Raw genomic sequence first — 22597 nt, 5'->3', positions numbered from 1 at the left:
ATACCTAATTAAAATATATAAAGAACTAATTAAATACCTAATTAAAATATATAAAGAACTAATTAAATACCTAATTAAAATATATAAAGAACTAATTAAATACCTAATTAAAATATATAAAGAACTAATTAAATACCTAATTAAAATATATAAAGAACTAATTAAATACCTAATTAAAATATATAAAGAACTAATTAAATACCTAATTAAAATATATAAAGAACTAATTAAATACCTAATTAAAATATATAAAGGACTAATTAAATACCTAATTAAAATATATAAAGAACTAATTAAATACCTAATTAAAATATATAAAGAACTAATTAAATACCTAATTAAAATATATAAAGAACTAATTAAATACCTAATTAAAATATATAAAGAACTAATTAAATACCTAATTAAAATATATAAAGAACTAATTAAATACCTAATTAAAATATATAAAGAATTAATTAAATACCTAATTAAAATATATAAAGAATTAATTAAATACCTAATTAAAATATATAAAGAATTAATTAAATACCTAATTAAAATATATAAAGAATTAATTAAATACCTAATTAAAATATATAAAGAACTAATTAAATACCTAATTAAAATATATAAAGAACTAATTAAATACCTAATTAAAATATATAAAGAACTAATTAAATACCTAATTAAAATATATAAAGAACTAATTAAATACCTAATTAAAATATATAAAGAACTAATTAAATACCTAATTAAAATATATAAAGAACTAATTAAATACCTAATTAAAATATATAAAGAACTAATTAAATACCTAATTAAAATATATAAAGAACTAATTAAATACCTAATTAAAATATATAAAGAACTAATTAAATACCTAATTAAAATATATAAAGAACTAATTAAATACCTAATTAAAATATATAAAGGACTAATTAAATACCTAATTAAAATATATAAAGAACTAATTAAATACCTAATTAAAATATATAAAGAACTAATTAAATACCTAATTAAAATATATAAAGAACTAATTAAATACCTAATTAAAATATATAAAGAACTAATTAAATACCTAATTAAAATATATAAAGAACTAATTAAATACCTAATTAAAATATATAAAGAACTAATTAAATACCTAATTAAAATATATAAAGAACTAATTAAATACCTAATTAAAATATATGAAGAACTAATTAAATACCTAATTAAAATATATGAAGAACTAATTAAATACCTAATTAAAATATATGAAGAACTAATTAAATACCTAATTAAAATATATGAAGAACTAACTAAAATAAATAATTAAATAACTTATTTACAAATGTAACGATCTACAAATAATTCATTATTTCCAAAGGAGAAACGTTTCGGAGGACCCAGCGTTCGACAGCGACGACGAATTCAACGAAATGGCCAATTTCATTCCAGTTACTTTAATGTCTGGGGAAATAGTTGTAAAATTAGGCAGTAGAGTCATTGCATAAAAAACCGCCTTTCATTCTTCTCATCTCGCCTTTTACGCGCGCTTCGCATAGGTTATTTTGACGGCTTCGGACAATCACAGGACCAGCATTTTTTCCCCATAGCAGTCGTTGCTAAGGGAGCTACGCTCAATAATTTCGCGGATTTTTGTAATTACGTGATTTTCGTCTGCTCTTTTAGTTGAAGATTGTAACCACATGTATCAAAACACGCTTATTTTATCAATCTGGAATTTCGTTTAAAATTACAAATAGTAAGTAGTGAAAAGGTTGAAACTGCAAAGCTTCAAATCCTAAAATAAAGATCTTTGGTAAGTATATAAACGAAGTATCATTGCACGCCTGTTTGTTTGCCCCTGGATAGAAAACAATTTCCGGTTTGCGGGCTCGCGCCGCTAGGTGGCAAGGTTACAGAGTATTTTTGCGTTTTTTCGCTCGTGGAACATCCTTTAGTGTTTAATCCATGAACCTTCTAACATCAGAATATTATGTTATTTTCTCTAATTGTACGTTTGGGCTTTGTTATTGGCCAAAGTTGCATCATTATTTTCAGGATCGTCATGTTTCTATATTTTCTTGGTTTTCTTACATCAAAACTCAAAACTCACCTCCTCTGACCTACCACCGCAAACTAACTTTTTAGCTGATCTCCTCTCATCGCATTTCACTAATTAAATTAACCTCGATCACACTCCAAATACATTCTTTGAAAAATCTTATTTCCTCTCACTCTCCTTTGCTTAAATTCATAGCTTGGAAACTCATCTCACGCCCCTCTCCATTGGAAGCTTATAGAGCATCTCACCTCCTCTCAATTGCCCTCACTGATCTCACGGTGAGAGGAGAGTGCCCATCACTGAAACCAGGGGTACGTCAAGTGGATAAGATATTTTCCTTATTATAAGAAACAGTCTAGCAAGAAAAATTCTTATTATAAGATTTCGCGAGTTTGCGTCAAAATGGCGGCTATGTCAGAACATGGATGTAGAAAGTAATTCATTAAGCCTTGTCATCAAATGATATTTCATAAATAGTACGCCGAAATGTTGCTTTAATTATTATAAAAGCCTTGAAGAACATTGAAGATATATTTACCATTCAAAATTCGCTGAAATTCTTCGGCAGGAACTTTAAATTTATAAATTATTCCCGTATCATCGTCTTTGAGGTCTATGTTAAATAATTCACCTCCATTCGACGCGATTTTGAATTCTTATTTAAATCTACCATAAGCCTATCACCTCTAAGTTTGAAACGCGCATAGCGCCCTTTGTACCACCACTGGACGGGCGAAAAAGAAGAAATCAGGCGATAGTATCGGCACCTGGTAGAGATAAATTGAAGCTTCTTCCTTCCCCCTTTCTCCCTCTACGCACCTCTCTCTTACCAAGGCAGCTGGCATCATGCATTGCGGGACGCGTTACGTTTCTCTTTTCCGCCACCGGGTGGATTTAGCGCTGTACTTTCGACAGTCGTTTGCTTGAACCAACACTGCCTTTCGATTCAAACTTAGGGTTGATAGGCTTATGAATATACCTATAAAGCGATCTTACCGAGCGGATCTTACTAATCTTGACAGATCTCTGACGTCAATCGCTCTTACTCGCGAGAGCACAAGAAATCTTACATTTCTTGCAAGAAATCTTATCAACTTGACGTACCCCAGGTGTATTGTTGGAATGTCTGGCTTATGTTTCTTCTTCGTATACTTGAGTTAATTGAAATATCAATCCAAAGGCTCTGTGGCGAATTTTACCAATTGAAGGAAGACATTCAAAACGCTCCCCGGAACACGCAAGAGATGTTGAAGATGAACGTCCTTTTGGATCAAATTTGTTCCAAGAAGTTGCCGGAGTTGACGCTGGAAGTGAACGCGAGCGGTGTCCGCATGATGAAATTGTTGGATTCGTACCATTTCCTGCCCGAAGACGTGGAATTGAACGCCGAAGTGCTGTCCTTGCCCACCAATCTGCAACCCTCCCTCGAAGCCTGCACTGCCATGTTGGACAATTCCAAGTGGAATTTGGAAGACCAGATGGCCTCCGAAGTTGATTTCGTCGTCAAAGAAGTAGACAGGTTCGTACTAACAAGGAGACGACCCGAGGTGGTTATCTCCGATTTTGTTCAAACTCGGGTATAATGTACACCTCCATGTAACTTGAAAAACCTGCGAGGGAAAAGTTGCGATGGGCTATCGTATTGCCATGGCAACCGAAAACGTTTTTGACAACATGATTGGGATTTTTTTCCATTGAAAATAACATGGGAATCTGAAGGATTTTAGACGGGGAAGGTAGCCTTCGCAACGTGAAACCATTGAACTTAATACAATATAGACATCTAGCGGAAATAGTATGAACTTAAGAAAATATGTTCGTCTGCTAATTGTTGGCACGCCACGGGTTTTTTATAGTTTTTACAATGAAACAAGGAAAAGCTTTCAATTTAATTTTCCAAGAACACAACTATACGGTTTTTTCCAAAGGAAAAAAAAACCAAATAATTGTATAAATATATATTGTTTAATATTTACAATATTTTGTTACTAAAACCAAATATTTAGCTTCTTCCACTAATTAAAATCAGTTTCCACTACTAAACCAAAGAAAAACCCGTTACCACCAGTGTTGGAAATAAGGCGGTGGCGTCGGTCAAAGACCAGTTTATTTTGGGCTATGATCAGTAAATTAAATAGAATCTGGGGGGTTCACTGGTCATAATGGCCAGTTTATTTTTAATTAAAAGTAGAATTCTATACCGAAAAGAGAAAATGATAAACGCGTTGCGCTCTCAGCTCCTCACAGCCAATTAAATTGCGGATTTTGGCTTATTTCTACTCCTAAATTGAGCGTATTTCGTGGCATCTGGCAGTAATGCAATTTGACGTTCTTCCGCTACAATCAGGCAGATTCGTCGAACTAAATGAGAAACATCTAGATCATTCATTAAGAATATGATTAAGAAACATAAGCATAGAAGACATTCAGGGTTCGTTCAAAATTCCGGAATTAAATTCCCTGAAATTTCCAGGTTTTCCCTGACTAAATTTCCAAATTTCCCTGACCATTTTTGTAGAATAAATTTATGTTTTGAGGTAAAATCTTGAAAAATGTTTAGTATGTATTTTTAATAAATTTTTCAAAAATTTATTTTCCGGATTGGTTTTTGGGGTCATTTTAAAATTCCCTTACTATTTCGGACAATTTTAAATTTCCCTGACTATTCCCTGACCATTGGGAATCATTTTCAAATTCGCTGACTTTTCCCTGACCTTTTGGAAACATTTTCCAATTCCCTGACTTTTCCAGGTTTTCCAGGTATTCCAGGTCATGTACGAACCCTAACATTGCAATTTCTTTATGACTTTTACAAACAAAAAAAAGGTCAAAAAGGAGTAAAAGAGGAAGATGATGAAATATTTTTTTGGTTTGTGGTAAATAAAACTCATTATAGTTCCTAATCGCTATTAACAATTCACTTTCAAAGGTAAAATAAAAGGGGCGAGAAAGGTGGGGCAGGAAAGGGTGGTCATGACCAGTTCATTTATTTTTAAGTAGGGGTATAGTCGTCACATTGACCAGTATACTTTTAAAAAGCTTATTTCCAACACTGGTTACCACTTCTTCTTTCGAACGTCTAGCAGACGAAATTATATGTACACAAGGATTGGACATAAGGTTATTTTTTTAGTAGTCAGCCTGGCTAGTGAGCCTCCTATCTTAATTTATTTAGTAGTTACTGACTAGTGGGGGTAAAAATGGGAGTATACAAACCAGAAGGATAGCCAACATTTCGCTTTACCCGTCAGAATTAAAATAGGAGTTTATTACACTTGAGTTACATGATGTGATATTTTTTAATAAAATGGGATTGATGAATGATGAATTTATGATACGCCATATTCTCCATTATTTATGAATATTTAGGGATTTCGATTAATTTTAGTAGTCAGAGCATTTATTTTGGTAGTCAAATTTGTAGTGCCTTATGTCCAACCCTGTACACGCATATGTTAATCTAGTAACACTGCCTGCCGTAAGATGGCGCTATAGGCTTAGGTTGAGGTTTTAGATCAAGCTACGTTACTGCCCAAGGTTGCCAGAGATGCTGCTAATATGACGTTACCCTAGGTTTTGGGGGACTACAGTTTTCCATTCCAGGATACGGGTCTTTTATATTCCTACCCAAAACACTGCTCTAAATATTCAAATTTATCATTTTCAATGTTTCGATCCTCTAGTTAGGTTTTTTAAAAAATGCTATATATATAACAGTTTCTTACACCAATTAGATTATCGAAACAAGTGAAGGACTTTGACGATTACGGCGACATAACCCTGCTGCGTCAATACTCGATGGAAGCCAAACTCTTCCACAAACGCGTCTTGAAAGTCTTCAGCGCCATCTCGTGGATCAATCGCGAAGAGACGCTTTTCAAAATCCCAGTTAGCAGCTACCCCGACGCGGATAGCGTGTCCCAAGAACTGCAACCGTACCTCCAACTGTACTCCGCCATCCACAACTGGCAACGCGTCGAGAAGAACTGGTTGAACGGCAGCTTTCTGGTCATGAAGAGTGACCAGATCGAATCCAGCGTGGAACTGTTCAGCGAGCAGGCCTACGAGTTGCAGAAAACCTTCCGCGGCAAGTTTAAGAACCTGCTGACCGGTGGAAACCGTCGAGCTTTGAACTCGACCAAGACCGAAGTGGCGCCCGTAACGCTAGCTAATTTACCGGCGCCCTTGAAGCTTGGCGAGTTTCTGACCAGTGGTATTGTGAAGTTCAAGGAGAATCTTCAAGCCATAGCCGTCTTGTGCAATCCTGGTTTGAAAACCCGGCATTGGCACGAAATGGCGGAGGAATTGGGCGTTGGTGATATCGTGCCTAATACGGGGACCACCTTGAGGCGGATGTTGGAACTACCCATAAGCTCACACATGCAGAAGTTGGAGACTATTGCCGCTGTGGCCTCAAAGGTAAGCTATACGCGCCGACCTGATATTGTCAGGAGTTACTTCTGGCTATGGCCGCCATCAAAAGCGGCATAAGACCCAAAAGTGTGTCAGTACGGTCAAGGATCCTATATGTTAGAAGGATATGAGGCGAGGGACGAAAAATGGCAGCGCCGTCGGTGGGTCATGCGCGATAGAGAATCCGTCTTTAGATTCCGTCAAGGACAAAAGACGGAGGAAGCACCGCCTAAATTTGTCCTTGAGGGAAAAGAAACAAGACGTCCCACGTTTAGAGGCTCTTTTAATATCGACAGCGCTGCCGGCGTTTTGAAAACACGGGCTGGCCGGAGGGCTACCTATCCTTCTAACATATAGGATCCTTGGTACGGTAAAATGTTTAATGGGAGCTTGTCGCGAAGTAAAAAGAGGGAGTGGGAGAGGGGGTTGAAAATACGTCATCAAAATTTGAAATTTTCTCCACTCCAGCGCCGCCGAGTGAGGCGTTTTAGAACGTATGTCTACGGGAGAATAAAACAAAGAGATAAAATCGCGGCACACCATAGACTAGTAGGTTAAGTAGTCTATTGTGAGACTAGCTCTCGTCTCAGTAAATATTTTAACGGGCGCAAAGATAGAGTTGACACACTGTTGGGTCTTATGTCACTTTTGGTAGGAGTAAATTCGTTTGTTGTAGTGTTGTAAGTCGGAAAATGTTCCGCGGAAAAGGACCGAGACCTTTTTTCCGGAAAATATTCCGTATTTTTCCGAAAAAAATAAAAATGTTTTCATTCCATGATTAGGTAGTCTAATATATTGTTTGCAAATTTAAATAAAGCGGATTTTTCGCCTCATTTTTTGGAATCTGAAAGTAAAACTAAACCTCTATAGTTTAAACTTATTAAAAATGTAACACTATAATGTTTTGTAGCAACATGGACTAATTAATGTATACACAGGGACGGTCCGCACAACGCCACTCTCTCATAAAATCGGCGACTAAGTCTTGTTAATGCTGTTCCCTCTTTTCCTCCCCCCTTAAGCAAAGTTAGCCGAGTCAAAACGTCATCAAACGGAAAAACGATGCTGCCCTCTATCTGCAAGTCTTGGAGTCTATCGATGTTGGCGTCTGCTTATGATTTGAAAAACAAACGGGTTTTTTTCGTTCATTTGAATAAGGTGTATGATTTAAGAGCTTTAATTTATTTAAGTAGTTTTACAAATTAATTATGAGGAAAAAGCTGTGTGTTTACCCTTAGTGTAAGGTGGGGTGGCGGAGTGGTTAGCACTTTTCGCCTCGCAGCAAGAGGAGCCGGGTTCGATCCCAGCTTTTGGCACTGGGTGAACACTCGGAACAACTCCTTCCGCGTTGAGTTTGCAAGTTCTCTCCCCACTGGTTTAAGGGGTTTTCCCCCGAGTTCTTTTGTTTCCCCTTCCATAAAAACTTGTCTAGGTTAACGGTAATAGTTAGTGTAGGGAGCTGTTGGCTCGAACGCGTGGCATGCAGGGCTTAGTAGAAGGAAAGTAAGGGCGAGGCTCCGACCCCGGGGTCGGGGTCAGGTTCGGGATCGGGGTCCGGGATTTAAGGGGTGAAATGAGGGTAAAATCGTCGAAAAGTCAATGTATTTAGGGTATTTCTCGCGACGATTTGTTTTTTCGTATATCAACATATTGTGTCCAGGCCAACTTGTTCATTTATCTACGCTTATCTCGAAAGATACTTGAACGTATATCTTATCAAGTTTTATCGTACGGAATAAGTTGAAATGATGTAAAAATTGATAACCTAGGCGACGCGTGCGCAGATTACCCTGGGGACGCGGTTAATTTGAATTTAAGAGTGTTTTGACGTCATGGAATATTCGTTGTTAAAGTAGAATGGAAATATTTTTAAACTTCATTTTAATAACATTGTAGTACTTAAATATGCTTGACACTTGAACCAATCTCACGAGTATTTCTTAAAACGAATATCTCGATCGCGTTTTATCGTACGAAATAAGTGGAAATTATGTAAGTTGTATGATACTTGATAACCTAGGCAGGAAGATAGCGCGCGCGTGCGTGGATTACCTGGGAGGCGCGGATTGCCCGGGCGCGCGGTTAATTTGAATTTAAAACATGGATTCCCTCTCCGAAATAATTCATGTACCCAAAATTGGACCGCAAGTTTTTTTTCTTTTTAGGGGAATCTCTATGGGAGTTTAACATTACAATAAAGCTAATAGGTCCAGTTTGGGGTACTTTTGGTCCGAAATGGGGTACATAGGGCCGAAAATGGTGACTTTGGTCGTTTTAAGGGTACTTTTGGTCTATTTTGGTCCATTTTTGGGTACATCAGAAAAGCAGTTGGAAAAACGAAGAGCCTTTTTTTTTCCACCCATCTCCAAACTCCAAAAATTTATTGCTTTAATTTATTTATCGCTTCCGTAGGTATAAAATAAGATAAAAACCACTTACCTATATTTTAATTACGGTAAATTAAAAATACTTAATTAGTGTACTAAGTTACGTTTAAAAGAACCTTTTGTAACAATTCCAATATGTAAATATAGGTATAAGGATTGAAAAAATACTTAAAGTGGTTTTACTGATAAACTCTAAAGGAATTTAACTTTAAAGGGTATCTTAGATTATTGTTTTTAATTTTATTCAAGTTGAAAACGTATTAAGAGTCCTTCAAAGTACTATAAAAGGATTTTATTTACGAACTTAATTCATATTTTCTTCAAACTTTCAATTCGCTTTTATTACTATTTAAATACGGTAAAATATAATTCTTATACACAAATATAGTCAGAAAAATACTATAAAACACTAAAATAAATTTGTGTGGATAAGATTTGTAAATATCATTTTGAAACTAATAACTTTCACGCTTTAATTAAGTCAAGCCAATAAAAACAATTACCTATATTTTAAATACGGTAAAATATAAATACATTTCCGATATGTAAATAGGTAGAATAACACTATGAAAAGTTCCTTTTTCTTCTTTTAATACGACAACACACAACTCTGATACGCAAATATATAAAGAAAATATAAAAAAAATTTACTCTACGTTCGATACGTTAAAATACATTTCCGATACACAAATATAGATAAAGAAATACTATAAAATGTAAAAAGGTAGAAAAATACTACACATTAACCATTATGAATTTAAGCTTACAACATCCTTCACGTATAGAGCATAACATATATGTTCAGAGTTAACTTGTTTCCTCGTTATCTTTATCGCATGTGTTTTAAATAGCGTATGGAATAAGTTAAGAATGTACTGAAATGGTGTATGTTTAAACCTCGTAGAATAAAGAGTAAAACATATGTTCAGAGTCGGCTTGATTACTAAAGCGAATAACACAGAGACGTTTCCGGTGTAGTCACGTAGGAAGAAAAATACTACAACACTCTCTATACTCTACATTCAACACGTTAAAATATACTTCCGAAATGCCAATATAGGTAGTAAAATACTACAAAATCTCTATACTTTACCTTCAATACGTTAAATTACATTCCAATATGTAAATATAGGAGGAAAAATACTACAAAAGCCTCTTTTCTTGGCGTTCAATATGTTAAAATAGATTTCTGAAATGCAAATATAGGTAGTAAATACTACAAAATCTCTATACTCTACCTTCAATACGTTAAATTACATTCCAATATGTAAATATAGGTAGTAAATACTACAAAAGCCTCTTTTCTTGGCGTTCAATATGTTAAAATAGATTTCTGAAATGCAAATATAGGTAGTAAATACTACAAAAGCCTCTTTTCTTGGCGTTCAATATATTAAAATAGATTTCTGAAATGCAAATATAGGTAGTAATTACTACAAAAGCCTCTTACTCTACGTTCAATACGTTAAATTAATGATATGCCTCCGATCGAATCGTTAATTTTTTCCTATTTAAATATACGCATTTAAATTAGAATTGCTTCTAGTGTTCGGCAGTCGATTAATTTTTATCCACAAATTTTCCGATTTATTTAAAAAACGTTGGTAAAAAGAATATCATTTTAACTTATTTAATTGTGTTTTTTACCCAACCAAGCATTTATTTAAATAAAAGTGGTATTTATTTAAATAACCAATAGTTAAATAAAAATTGTTAAATGTTTAAATAATCGAAAGTGAACAAGCCTATTTTTTAAATAAAACAAACCTATTTTTTAAATAAAACAAACAGACTTTAGAGTTGATAAGATTTGTAAATATCATTTGAAACTAATAATTTTCACGCTTTATTTAAGTCAAGCAATTACATTTTTAAAAATGAAAGAAGTTAAACAATATAAAAATTTGTAAATATTGTAAATATTTTTAGGTAATAAAGAAATTAAGAAATGTTTTAATTAAAATATCTTTCATTTTCTACTACATTTTTAAAAATGAAAGAAGTTTAACAATATAATTATTCTAATATAATTTCAAAATCAGGTATTATTTAAAGTACAAATGCATAATTTAGTGAAGCAATTCTTATTTAAATACTTTTATTTAATTAATTTGTGTATCTGAAATGTATTTATTGAAAAATAAGTGGGTTTTACTATTTATCACGGTTTTATATATATATATATATATATATATATATATATATATATATATATTGGAATTGTTACAAAAGGTTCTTTTAAACGTAACTTAGTACATTAATTTATTTTGGAAGTTCAAAACGTATTAAGAGCCCTTCAGAGTACTATAAAAGGATTTCATTTACAAACTAAATTAATATTTTCTTCAAACTTTCAATTCGTTATAATTTGAATTTAAATGAAAACATCATGGATTATAGGTGCGTAATCTACTATTAGACCGAACTAATTAAAAAAAAATACTTAAAGTAAGTGGTTTTACTGATAAACTCTAAAGGAATTTTGGAATTTTCTAGAATAGCAAAGTAAAACTAAAACGTAAACCAAGTTTAAAACGAAACTAATAACTGGGAGAAAGGTTGAAGTAAGTAATTTTTTTGATTTTTCGTTTTTTAATTTTTGAGTTCCCTATATTATTATAAACTAAATTAAATATAATTTTTGAAAATTTGTGATAAAAGATCTGCTCCTTCGTGTTTTACATATATTTAAAAACTCGAGATTTTAATGAATTGTTTTCAAAGCATGAAAAATATAGCAGATCCTTTGATTTTAATTGTAGTTAGTAGTTACTTAAAAAAAAAGTCGCTAGCTGACTTGGAGCTGGTGTAGTTAAATTTTAAAAATGTGTATTTTAAATTTTGTTTGTAAAAGTTTTTTTGAAAAAGTTTAGTATTATAGTTTAAATTTATTAAATAAAATAAAATATAAATTATACATTTGGTTTAGTATTTTACTATTGCAAGTATTGATGGTGCCCCGAGCCTCCATCGACGGGGCACCGACGGGGCTGGCGCGGACGCTGGGGCACGGGCGCCACCCGCGTCTCAATGTCTGACTATCATCTCGCAGTTCCATACTGGGCTATTTGACCATCAAAATGACCAAATACACGTATATTTGAACATTTCCTTGACTACATGACTGAAAAATTGTTTAAAGCTCCATCTACTTGGTTACAAAATTTGTTAAATACTTGGCTTTAAGGCCATCTAAATTAAAGTTAGAAGAAGCTAGACAAAGAGAAATTGTTCTGAAAAATAAAATTAGAGATATAAAAACTAACCAATAGTATTTCGAATACCAAATAATTCGACGTATTTGTTTTTGAAATAACTAAATAGTTTGCATATTTGTCAAAAAAAAAACTAAAAAAGTAATTGAAATTACTATTAATTTTACTTGCAATAGTAAAATACTAAACCAAATGTATAATTTATATTTTATTTTATTTTATAAATTTAAACTATAAGACTAAACTTTTTCAAAAAACTTTTACAAACAAAATTTAAAATACACATTTTTAAAATTTAACTACACCAGCTCCAAGTCAGCTAGCGACTTTTTTTTAAGTAACTACTAACTACAATTAAAATCAAAGGATCTGCTATATTTTTCATGCTTTGAAAACAATTCATTAAAATCTCGAGTTTTTAAATATATGTAAAACACGAAGGAGCAGATCTTTTATCACAAATTTTCAAAAATTATATTTAATTTAGTTTATAATAATATAGGGAACTCAAAAATTAAAAAACGAAAAATCAAAAAAATTACTTACTTCAACCTTTCTCCCAGTTATTAGTTTCGTTTTAAACTTGGTTTACGTTTTAGTTTTACTTTGCTATTCTAGAAAATTCCAAAATTCCTTTAGAGTTTATCAGTAAAACCACTTACTTTAAGTATTTTTTTTAATTAGTTCGGTCTAATAGTAGATTACGCACCTATAATCCATGATGTTTTCATTTGAATTCAAATTATAACGAATTGAAAGTTTGAAGAAAATATTAATTTAGTTTGTAAATGAAATCCTTTTATAGTACTCTGAAGGGCTCTTAATACGTTTTGAACTTCCAAAATAAATTAATGTACTAAGTTACGTTTAAAAGAACCTTTTGTAACAATTCCAATATATATATATATATATATATAACCGTGATAAATAGTAAAACCCACTTATTTTTCAATAAATACATTTCAGATACACAAATTAATTAAATAAAAGTATTTAAATAAGAATTGCTTCACTAAATTATGCATTTGTACTTTAAATAATACCTGATTTTGAAATTATATTAGAATAATTATATTGTTAAACTTCTTTCATTTTTAAAAATGTAGTAGAAAATGAAAGATATTTTAATTAAAACATTTCTTAATTTCTTTATTACCTAAAAATATTTACAATATTTACAAATTTTTATATTGTTTAACTTCTTTCATTTTTAAAAATGTAATTGCTTGACTTAAATAAAGCGTGAAAATTATTAGTTTCAAATGATATTTACAAATCTTATCAACTCTAAAGTCTGTTTGTTTTATTTAAAAAATAGGTTTGTTTTATTTAAAAAATAGGCTTGTTCACTTTCGATTATTTAAACATTTAACAATTTTTATTTAACTATTGGTTATTTAAATAAATACCACTTTTATTCAAATAAATGCTTGGTTGGGTAAAAAACACAATTAAATAAGTTAAAATGATATTCTTTTTACCAACGTTTTTTAAATAAATCGGAAAATTTGTGGATAAAAATTAATCGACTGCCGAACACTAGAAGCAATTCTAATTTAAATGCGTATATTTAAATAGGAAAAAATTAACGATTCGATCGGAGGCATATCATTAATTTAACGTATTGAACGTAGAGTAAGAGGCTTTTGTAGTAATTACTACCTATATTTGCATTTCAGAAATCTATTTTAATATATTGAACGCCAAGAAAAGAGGCTTTTGTAGTATTTACTACCTATATTTGCATTTCAGAAATCTATTTTAACATATTGAACGCCAAGAAAAGAGGCTTTTGTAGTATTTACTACCTATATTTACATATTGGAATGTAATTTAACGTATTGAAGGTAGAGTATAGAGATTTTGTAGTATTTACTACCTATATTTGCATTTCAGAAATCTATTTTAACATATTGAACGCCAAGAAAAGAGGCTTTTGTAGTATTTTTCCTCCTATATTTACATATTGGAATGTAATTTAACGTATTGAAGGTAAAGTATAGAGATTTTGTAGTATTTTACTACCTATATTGGCATTTCGGAAGTATATTTTAACGTGTTGAATGTAGAGTATAGAGAGTGTTGTAGTATTTTTCTTCCTACGTGACTACACCGGAAACGTCTCTGTGTTATTCGCTTTAGTAATCAAGCCGACTCTGAACATATGTTTTACTCTTTATTCTACGAGGTTTAAACATACACCATTTCAGTACATTCTTAACTTATTCCATACGCTATTTAAAACACATGCGATAAAGATAACGAGGAAACAAGTTAACTCTGAACATATATGTTATGCTCTATACGTGAAGGATGTTGTAAGCTTAAATTCATAATGGTTAATGTGTAGTATTTTTCTACCTTTTTACATTTTATAGTATTTCTTTATCTATATTTGTGTATCGGAAATGTATTTTAACGTATCGAACGTAGAGTAAATTTTTTTTATATTTTCTTTATATATTTGCGTATCAGAGTTGTGTGTTGTCGTATTAAAAGAAGAAAAAGGAACTTTTCATAGTGTTATTCTACCTATTTACATATCGGAAATGTATTTATATTTTACCGTATTTAAAATATAGGTAATTGTTTTTATTGGCTTGACTTAATTAAAGCGTGAAAGTTATTAGTTTCAAAATGATATTTACAAATCTTATCCACACAAATTTATTTTAGTGTTTTATAGTATTTTTCTGACTATATTTGTGTATAAGAATTATATTTTACCGTATTTAAATAGTAATAAAAGCGAATTGAAAGTTTGAAGAAAATATGAATTAAGTTCGTAAATAAAATCCTTTTATAGTACTTTGAAGGACTCTTAATACGTTTTCAACTTGAATAAAATTAAAAACAATAATCTAAGATACCCTTTAAAGTTAAATTCCTTTAGAGTTTATCAGTAAAACCACTTTAAGTATTTTTTCAATCCTTATACCTATATTTACATATTGGAATTGTTACAAAAGGTTCTTTTAAACGTAACTTAGTACACTAATTAAGTATTTTTAATTTACCGTAATTAAAATATAGGTAAGTGGTTTTTATCTTATTTTATACCTACGGAAGCGATAAATAAATTAAAGCAATAAATTTTTGGAGTTTGGAGATGGGTGGAAAAAAAAAGGCTCTTCGTTTTTCCAACTGCTTTTCTGATGTACCCAAAAATAGACCAAAATAGACCAAAAGTACCCTTAAAACGACCAAAGTCACCATTTTCGGCCCTATGTACCCCATTTCGGACCAAAAGTACCCCAAACTGGACCTATTAGCTTTATTGTAATGTTAAACTCCCATAGAGATTCCCCTAAAAAGAAAAAAAACTTGCGGTCCAATTTTGGGTACATGAATTATTTCGGAGAGGGAATCCATGTTTTAAATTCAAATTAACCGCGCGCCCGGGCAATCCGCGCCTCCCAGGTAATCCACGCACGCGCGCGCTATCTTCCTGCCTAGGTTATCAAGTATCATTCAACTTACATAATTTCCACTTATTTCGTACGATAAAACGCGATCGAGATATTCGTTTTAAGAAATACTCGTGAGATTGGTTCAAGTGTCAAGCATATTTAAGTACTACAATGTTATTAAAATGAAGTTTAAAAATATTTCCATTCTACTTTAACAACGAATATTCCATGACGTCAAAACACTCTTAAATTCAAATTAACCGCGTCCCCGGGGTAATCTGCGCACGCGTCGCCTAGGTTATCAATTTTTACATCATTTCAACTTATTCCGTACGATAAAACTTGATAAGATATACGTTCAAGTATCTTTCGAGATAAGCGTAGATAAATGAACAAGTTGGCCTGGACACAATATGTTGATATACGAAAAAACAAATCGTCGCGAGAAATACCCTAAATACATTGACTTTTCGACGATTTTACCCTCATTTCACCCCTTAAATCCCGGACCCCGATCCCGAACCTGACCCCGACCCCGGGGTCGGAGCCTCGCCCTTACTTTCCTTCTACTGGGCTTGCCACCACCCTCCTACGCATTGTAACCCGGCCACCTGAATTAAAGGCTTAAAAGTCGCTCGATGACTTAGGCCTAAGGTGGTGCCTTGGGTATTAGCCTAGCTGATTATTAAAAGTGATTCGAAGTATTGTCGTAAAGAACACACGAAAGATTTCTTTATACCTTTCCTGTTCATCTTTTTCTAAGCCTTGTCCAAAAAAATCTTTGATTTACCATTATCGGAATCACTTAAATCCACTTTGTTAAAGGGAATATAACCCGCAAAGCGATCTTTATGGAAGACCCCTTCAATTTTTCAAATTACCCTGTACAGTAGCGCCAAACATTTCTAAAGCCAAAGGCAAGAGCGGCCAGAGCTGCAAACGTTGGTGTTCCACACCAAATACCTGAGGTTATATTCCCTTTAATTTTATTTTTGTCTGGACAAATTGAGAATAACGTCTCGAATGTATGGGCCGAAAAATTAATATCAATCAATTTAATTGTTGATATAAATGAATTCATTTACCAAACGCACGTGGAGCTTACAACATCGCCGGCAAGGCGACTGCTTTTTTTTGTACCCTTAAACCTTTCCTCCCGTTTCCATCCCCCTTGACTCAGTTTGTCGTTAGTTCGCACAATCGCCGCTCGAGGGCACATTTAGCAATCGTTAGCCGCTAAATTTCCTATGCGGACCGTCCCTGTGTATACATTAATTAGTCCATGGTAGCACGTGCAGTGATATTAGACATTTTATATCGGTTAAAAGTTAAAAACATTAAAAACCCTTAAAAAGTAATTTATGTTTAAATTTTTCCGATTTGCGGAAAATTTTCTGGAAAATTATCAACACTAGTTTGTTGTATTACGCGGTGAGCTCTGTTAGCCCAACTTGGTTTCTAAACACAGTAGTTTCTTTCTTGGGCAGAAAATTTACATAATTTAAAGAAATTTTTAAAAACCACGTTTATCCTCAAATATTTAAATCAGTTAATTTGTACAGTGTCGGCGTGATAGAGGTGAATTGTAACTGTCCAAATTTCTTTATCTATTTGTACCCTATGCCAGGGCCAGCGTTAGGGGGGGGGTAAGCGGGGCAAAAGTACCCCGGGCCCAGGCATCCGAAAAGGGCCCGCCGGCCGGGTTGCCAAACTATAAATATTTTTAACAAAACATTTGGTGGGCACGGGCCTGAGAAGACTTACCTGGGGCCAAAAAATCGTAGCGCCGGCCCTGCCCCACGCCCTAACTTTCCACTCCCAACAATTTTATAAATAACATTTCAATCTACTGGGTGTTTCAAAAGGTGATGCAAAAATTTGAAGGGGTTGTAGGGGGTGAGTTGAGAAGTATGCCTGTTTTTTCCCCATTTTCCTACGATGAGTTCAAATAATATTTAAGTGTAGAACAGCCTGTTGTTTAGTGCCTAAAATAATTTTGACAATTTCAAATTTAAAAGTAATTAAGTTATTACGTTTTAATTCGGACCCCCGGAGCTAAACAAGTTGGGCAAGAGCCCAAACTACCCTTTAGTTAGAACCTTATATCTCGTTAACTATTAATATTAGAATTATCAAAATTATTTTAAGCACTAGAGGAAGGTTCAGCCTCATAAGAAAAATATAATTCAATTATTTAAATGTTTAAACAGAAACGTTCAGCTTGAACGAAAAAGAGGCTATTACCAAGGATTCTATATGTTAGAAGGATATGAAACGAGGGACGAAAAATGGCAGCGCCGTCGGTGGGTCATGCGCGATAGAGAATCCGTCTTTAGATTCCGTCAAGGACAAAACACGGAGGAAGCACTGCCAAAATTGGTCCTTGAGGGAATAGAAACAAGACGTCACACTTTTAGAGGCTCTCTTAATATCGACGGCGCTGCCGGCGTTTTGAAAACACGGGCTGGCCGGAGGGCTACCTATCCTTCTAACATATAGGATCCTTGCTTTTACTGTATTCTTCCCCCTTAATGTTCGCGTTTTTCTGCTGCTTGATTTTGCGCTTGCTGCAGCCTACTTCCAATGGCTAGTAGGCCACACTTTGAAGCTCTCTGGCAAATGGGGGGAAAACAGGCATACTTCTCAACTCGCCCCCTACAACTCCTTCAAATTTTTGCATTACCTTTTGAAACACCCTGTATAGTTTTCCAAATACATTCGATTAAAGTAGGGTACAAGAGGACAGAAAAAGAGTAATATTTTGGAAAATATTAATAAATGGCTTTTAATTAATTTTCGGTGAACGCGAATAAAGGAACAATGTGAGCTCCTGAATTTGTATATTCATCTTTTCTACAGAATAAAAATAAGTTAAATATAATTAATGTTACATACCTCAATTAATGATAATCGACGAATTTGGTTGTAGCATAAGTCTATAATATTGTTCCATAAGTTTGTCACTTTGGGGAATATTTTACTGCGAGCTAGTAACAAAGTTACGTCATGTAGTAATGTCATGTAATGTTTAGCAGACAGAAAATATATTTCAAAACTACCAATAACTTTACTTACTAAAGTGGTTAACGAATAAAATAGAGGTATTTACAAAATTTAATTAGCAAGTTCGGTACGTTATTGAATCTTTGGTACCCAAGATGGCGGAGGAAAACATTTTGGGTCGTATGTTATCCCCTATTAGTATAAACATAAGTCTATAATATTGTTTTATTAGTTTGTCACTTTAAGGTATATTTTACTGAGAGCTAGTAACAAACTGACGTCATCACCAGAAGAAAATCTCCATCTAGCGAGGCGCTGCCAAAGGCTACTTGTGAGTCGTGACGCGGGAGCAAGCAGACACAAAACGGCGAGGAAGCCCGTAATCCACTCTGTTTTGCGAATAGCTCTCACGTCGTCAGGAAAACTTTTGCATGTGAAGAATATAAAGTGTAACACTTACGTTACAATATTATACACTTATGGTTGTAGTAAAGGTATTTTTGTAGTTGGAATTACGACTACTTGTCTGCGATAGTTAACGAACGATAAATGCAACGCGTCTTTATGTTTTGGTCTACAAACAATTGGCCTTCACATAAAATATTTCTACGTGCTTTCACTGTTTTTTTCTACGTCTATCAATTTCGCTAAAGCTAAACAAAAAGTTGGCTGCATTTTATCAATTTCCGGTAAGATTTCCCCAAACATTTTACACGGAGCTCGGGTTAGGCTTAGTGACTTCGGAGTTCAAACTGATTTTAATTTATTTTCGACACTAATTAAATGAATTATTATTGCAATACTCATATCACCTAGAGCTGTGAAAGTATTGTTAATCAGATATTTATTAGCTAGTATTTTATGATAAACAACAATCTTTACCTGATAAACTACAGTGGCTGTCAATGAAATCTTAAGCCTTAGTTCACAAGGCTATAAACATCAACTGTTATTCTGTTAAACAACATCGAAACCGTGCTAAATTTTTCGTTATTTAAAATATTTAAATCATATCCTTTTATGACTAGTTAAGTAATCGAAATACTTTTATACTTTAAACATTTGATATAACAAATTTATTAATATAACTCGGATTAATTTTAATACGCCGTGTTTTGTAAATACTTACACTCGGTAGCAGACGACATACCGAGCTCAAGAGTAGAGCGAGGCTAAAAACAAGGAGTAATATATATAACGTTGATCTAAATCATCCTTGCAAAAACAGTTTTTCTAACCCCTCTTACCGTAACCAACATTTTATGGAAAGGTCTATTGTAAGTTGGAACCAAATGTTAACTCGTATAAATAGGTTATTATAAACCTACTTTGATAATTTAATAATGTCAATGAGACATTATTTGCGTCGTATTATCTTTAAAAATATCGTCCGCTATTTTAGGAATACAGTTTAGAACAATCATTGGTGAAAATGAAACAGGAATGGGAGGCCATCACTATTCCACTTTTACTGTACAAAGACAAGGAAACCAGTATTCTGGCGTCTATTGAAGAGATTCAAAATCTTCTGGACGACCACGTCATCCGAACCCAAACCATGAGAGGGTCGCCTTTCAGTAAACCGATTGAAAAAAACATCAAGGTGAGAATGGGACAGTTTTCAATATATTTAAAGCCAGTGGCGGCTCCAGTCTAGTTGCATTCGCTAGCACTAGATGTCGTTAGCGTAAAAATCAAACAAGTTGAGTAAGGTGTGGAAAACAGCCTTGGAAATAAGGTTTTTTTTTAAAACTGGTCCTGATGACCAGTGAACCCCTAGCATATGAATGATTAAACTGGTCCTTATGACCAGTGACCCCCTAGCTTATGAATTATTAAACTGGTCTTATATAAAATGTTCTAATGTCATTTATAAGCCTAAAAAAAATATTTAGATTATGTTGGTAACATAAACTTTACACGAATTCAAAATAGTTAACTTTATTTTATGAGTACCACAAGAATAGTACAATATAGTACTATCTCACCTAAGACTACTACCATAGCCTAGAAGACCCTCGTAATTTACCGTATTATCTTTCTTTCTTTAGGCACCGTAACTCCAGAGTCCCCGGCCCGTTAGCGCGTAGCCAGGTAGCCTACCGTACTCGGGGGAATGCGAGACTAGAGGATTGAGGGTTTGCAGCCAGAGGGGGGTTAGACAGTTCGACTCGTTCGAGGGATGCGAGCGAAGGGACTCTACATAAAACCTCGAGGTGGACCGCGGCGGTAGTAAGTGGAGTCGCTGTACACAGAAATCCAGTGAATAGGGAATTCAAAATTGATAAAACCTTAAATTAATAGGTCATCTCCTATTATTTTTAATTATTAAACTGGTCACCTTCTGTTTTTTTTGTTATTATTTCGAATTAATAAACTGGACACGGTGACCATTGACCCCCAAATTTTGAATAAATAAACTGGTCTGAGCAATTAATTAAATGGTCTTTGACCACCTGACCACTGTTATTTCCAAGGATGGTGGAAAATTGGGAGCTTCTCGCGTTCATTGGCTTTTCGAAATCACATGATTATTAAGCCAATAGATGGCCAACAACTCGCCTTCCGCTGTAAGTCCCGGAAGGTGCTGCCACCTAGATGCGCTTTTAGAAGCATTTGTTTAAATTTTTTTCACTTTTTTTGATAGAGCAGCCACTTGCTTTAAAGCAAGCGTCGGCTCCACGTGAAGTAGCTCTTTTTTCAACAGATGTCGCTAGCCTCGAAATAAAACCAAGATAGTTCAGCTACATTTTGACCCAAAAGGCGGGTACTTATATTTTTGTTACCCCTCGCGTTGATTGGCTCGTTTCTAAATTGGTCAATAATATAAATTACAGTAATTTTAAACAAAATATTTTATATGGGTTATATAGATTAAGTTAAAGTCCACTTAATAGAGAATAAGAGGTCCAACTATAATACTCTACAATGGCTAACGGACCTGCGGTATCATTTGGCTATTTTAAATATTAGCTTCCTTTGCCTGTTTGTCATTAATAGATGGCACCACGCTCTCCAGTAAAAGTCGTTTTTTTCGAAGATTCAGATAGATTAATGGTCATCTCTAATAACAGGGGCCTTTTCATAATACAGGTGGCAATGCTAGAGCCGACACTTGCTTTAAGTAACTTACTTGCGAATCATAAAATAAATTGTACGTTTAGGAATGGGAGGGTATACTAAACCTTCTTCAAGACACGTTGGACGCCTGGTTAAGCGTCCAATCGCAATGGCTGTACTTGGAGCCCGTCTTCAGTTCCGAGGACATCATGGTGCAAATACCAATAGAGAGCAAATTATTCAAACAAATCGACATCGAATGGAAAGCCGCCATGTCGGACACGACCCGGTCACCGAAAGTACTCTCGATTGTCAAGACATCCCATTTTCTGGACACGTTTCACGGCATTTTGGAGAACTTAGAAGTCGTCAGCAAAGGCTTAAGTTGCTACTTAGAACAGAAGCGGCTCTTGTTCCCTCGTTTCTTCTTCCTGTCCAACGACGAAATGCTGGAGATTTTGTCCGAGACCCAAGACCCGAAACGCGTCCAACCTCACTTGAAAAAATGTTTCGAAGGCATCGCCGAATTGGCCTTCACGCGCAAATTAGAAATCGAAGCCATGATCAGTAGCGAAGGCGAGCGGGTTCAATTTTTCCGCAGAGTGGACACGGTCAAGGCCAATGGTCAGGTAGAAAAATGGCTGTGCGAAGTCCAAGACGTCATGAAGGCGTCTGTCCATAAGTCCATCGTTGACGGAATGAATGTAAGTCGTCGTCCGCAGTTGTTGTTCGTCCAGATAATAACAAGATCCTTTTATGAAGACGTCAGCGCCTATAACTAACATTTTGTTTAAATTCGGGGTATAAGTAGACCTTTGTGTAACTTGAAATTTCCCAAAAGGAAAAAATTCGACGGGCTTTAGTTTTGCCATGGCAACCAAAAATGCTCGTGATAACTTAAAATCAACAATTCCCTATGGAAATTAACATGGAGAAGTCGCAGATTTAAAGTGTTGGTTGCACGAAAAATCGATAGCAATAAAACCGAATGAATGCGGGCTTGTTTTGAAGCCCAGGACGTTCTCTTTCCAAAAATGTCATTGTCGAAACAAGTTTCCAAGCCTAAGTGTATTAACT

At 33.9% G+C, this 22597-nt stretch overlaps 1 protein-coding gene across 1 annotated transcript in view; it reads left to right on the top strand.

Moving 5' to 3' along the window:
• LOC149962160 (dynein axonemal heavy chain 12-like) overlaps positions 1-22597 on the top strand; it is a 59985-nt gene that overhangs the window by 18432 nt on the left and 18956 nt on the right. Inside the window, exons 7-10 of the mRNA XM_090164404.1 lie at positions 3213-3551; positions 5767-6451; positions 19863-20063; positions 21625-22224. Coding sequence (XP_090020530.1) covers positions 3213-3551; positions 5767-6451; positions 19863-20063; positions 21625-22224 — 1825 coding nt within the window. The remainder of the gene's footprint in view (positions 1-3212; positions 3552-5766; positions 6452-19862; positions 20064-21624; positions 22225-22597) is intronic.

The sequence above is a fragment of the Leiobunum rupestre genome, chromosome 1, assembly GCF_980474605.1.
Source record: "Leiobunum rupestre chromosome 1, qqLeiRupe1.1.hap1, whole genome shotgun sequence".
NCBI lineage: Eukaryota > Metazoa > Arthropoda > Arachnida > Opiliones > Sclerosomatidae > Leiobunum > Leiobunum rupestre.
The sequence above is the reverse complement of the archived record's forward strand: the minus strand, read 5'-3'. Positions and strand labels throughout refer to the sequence as shown.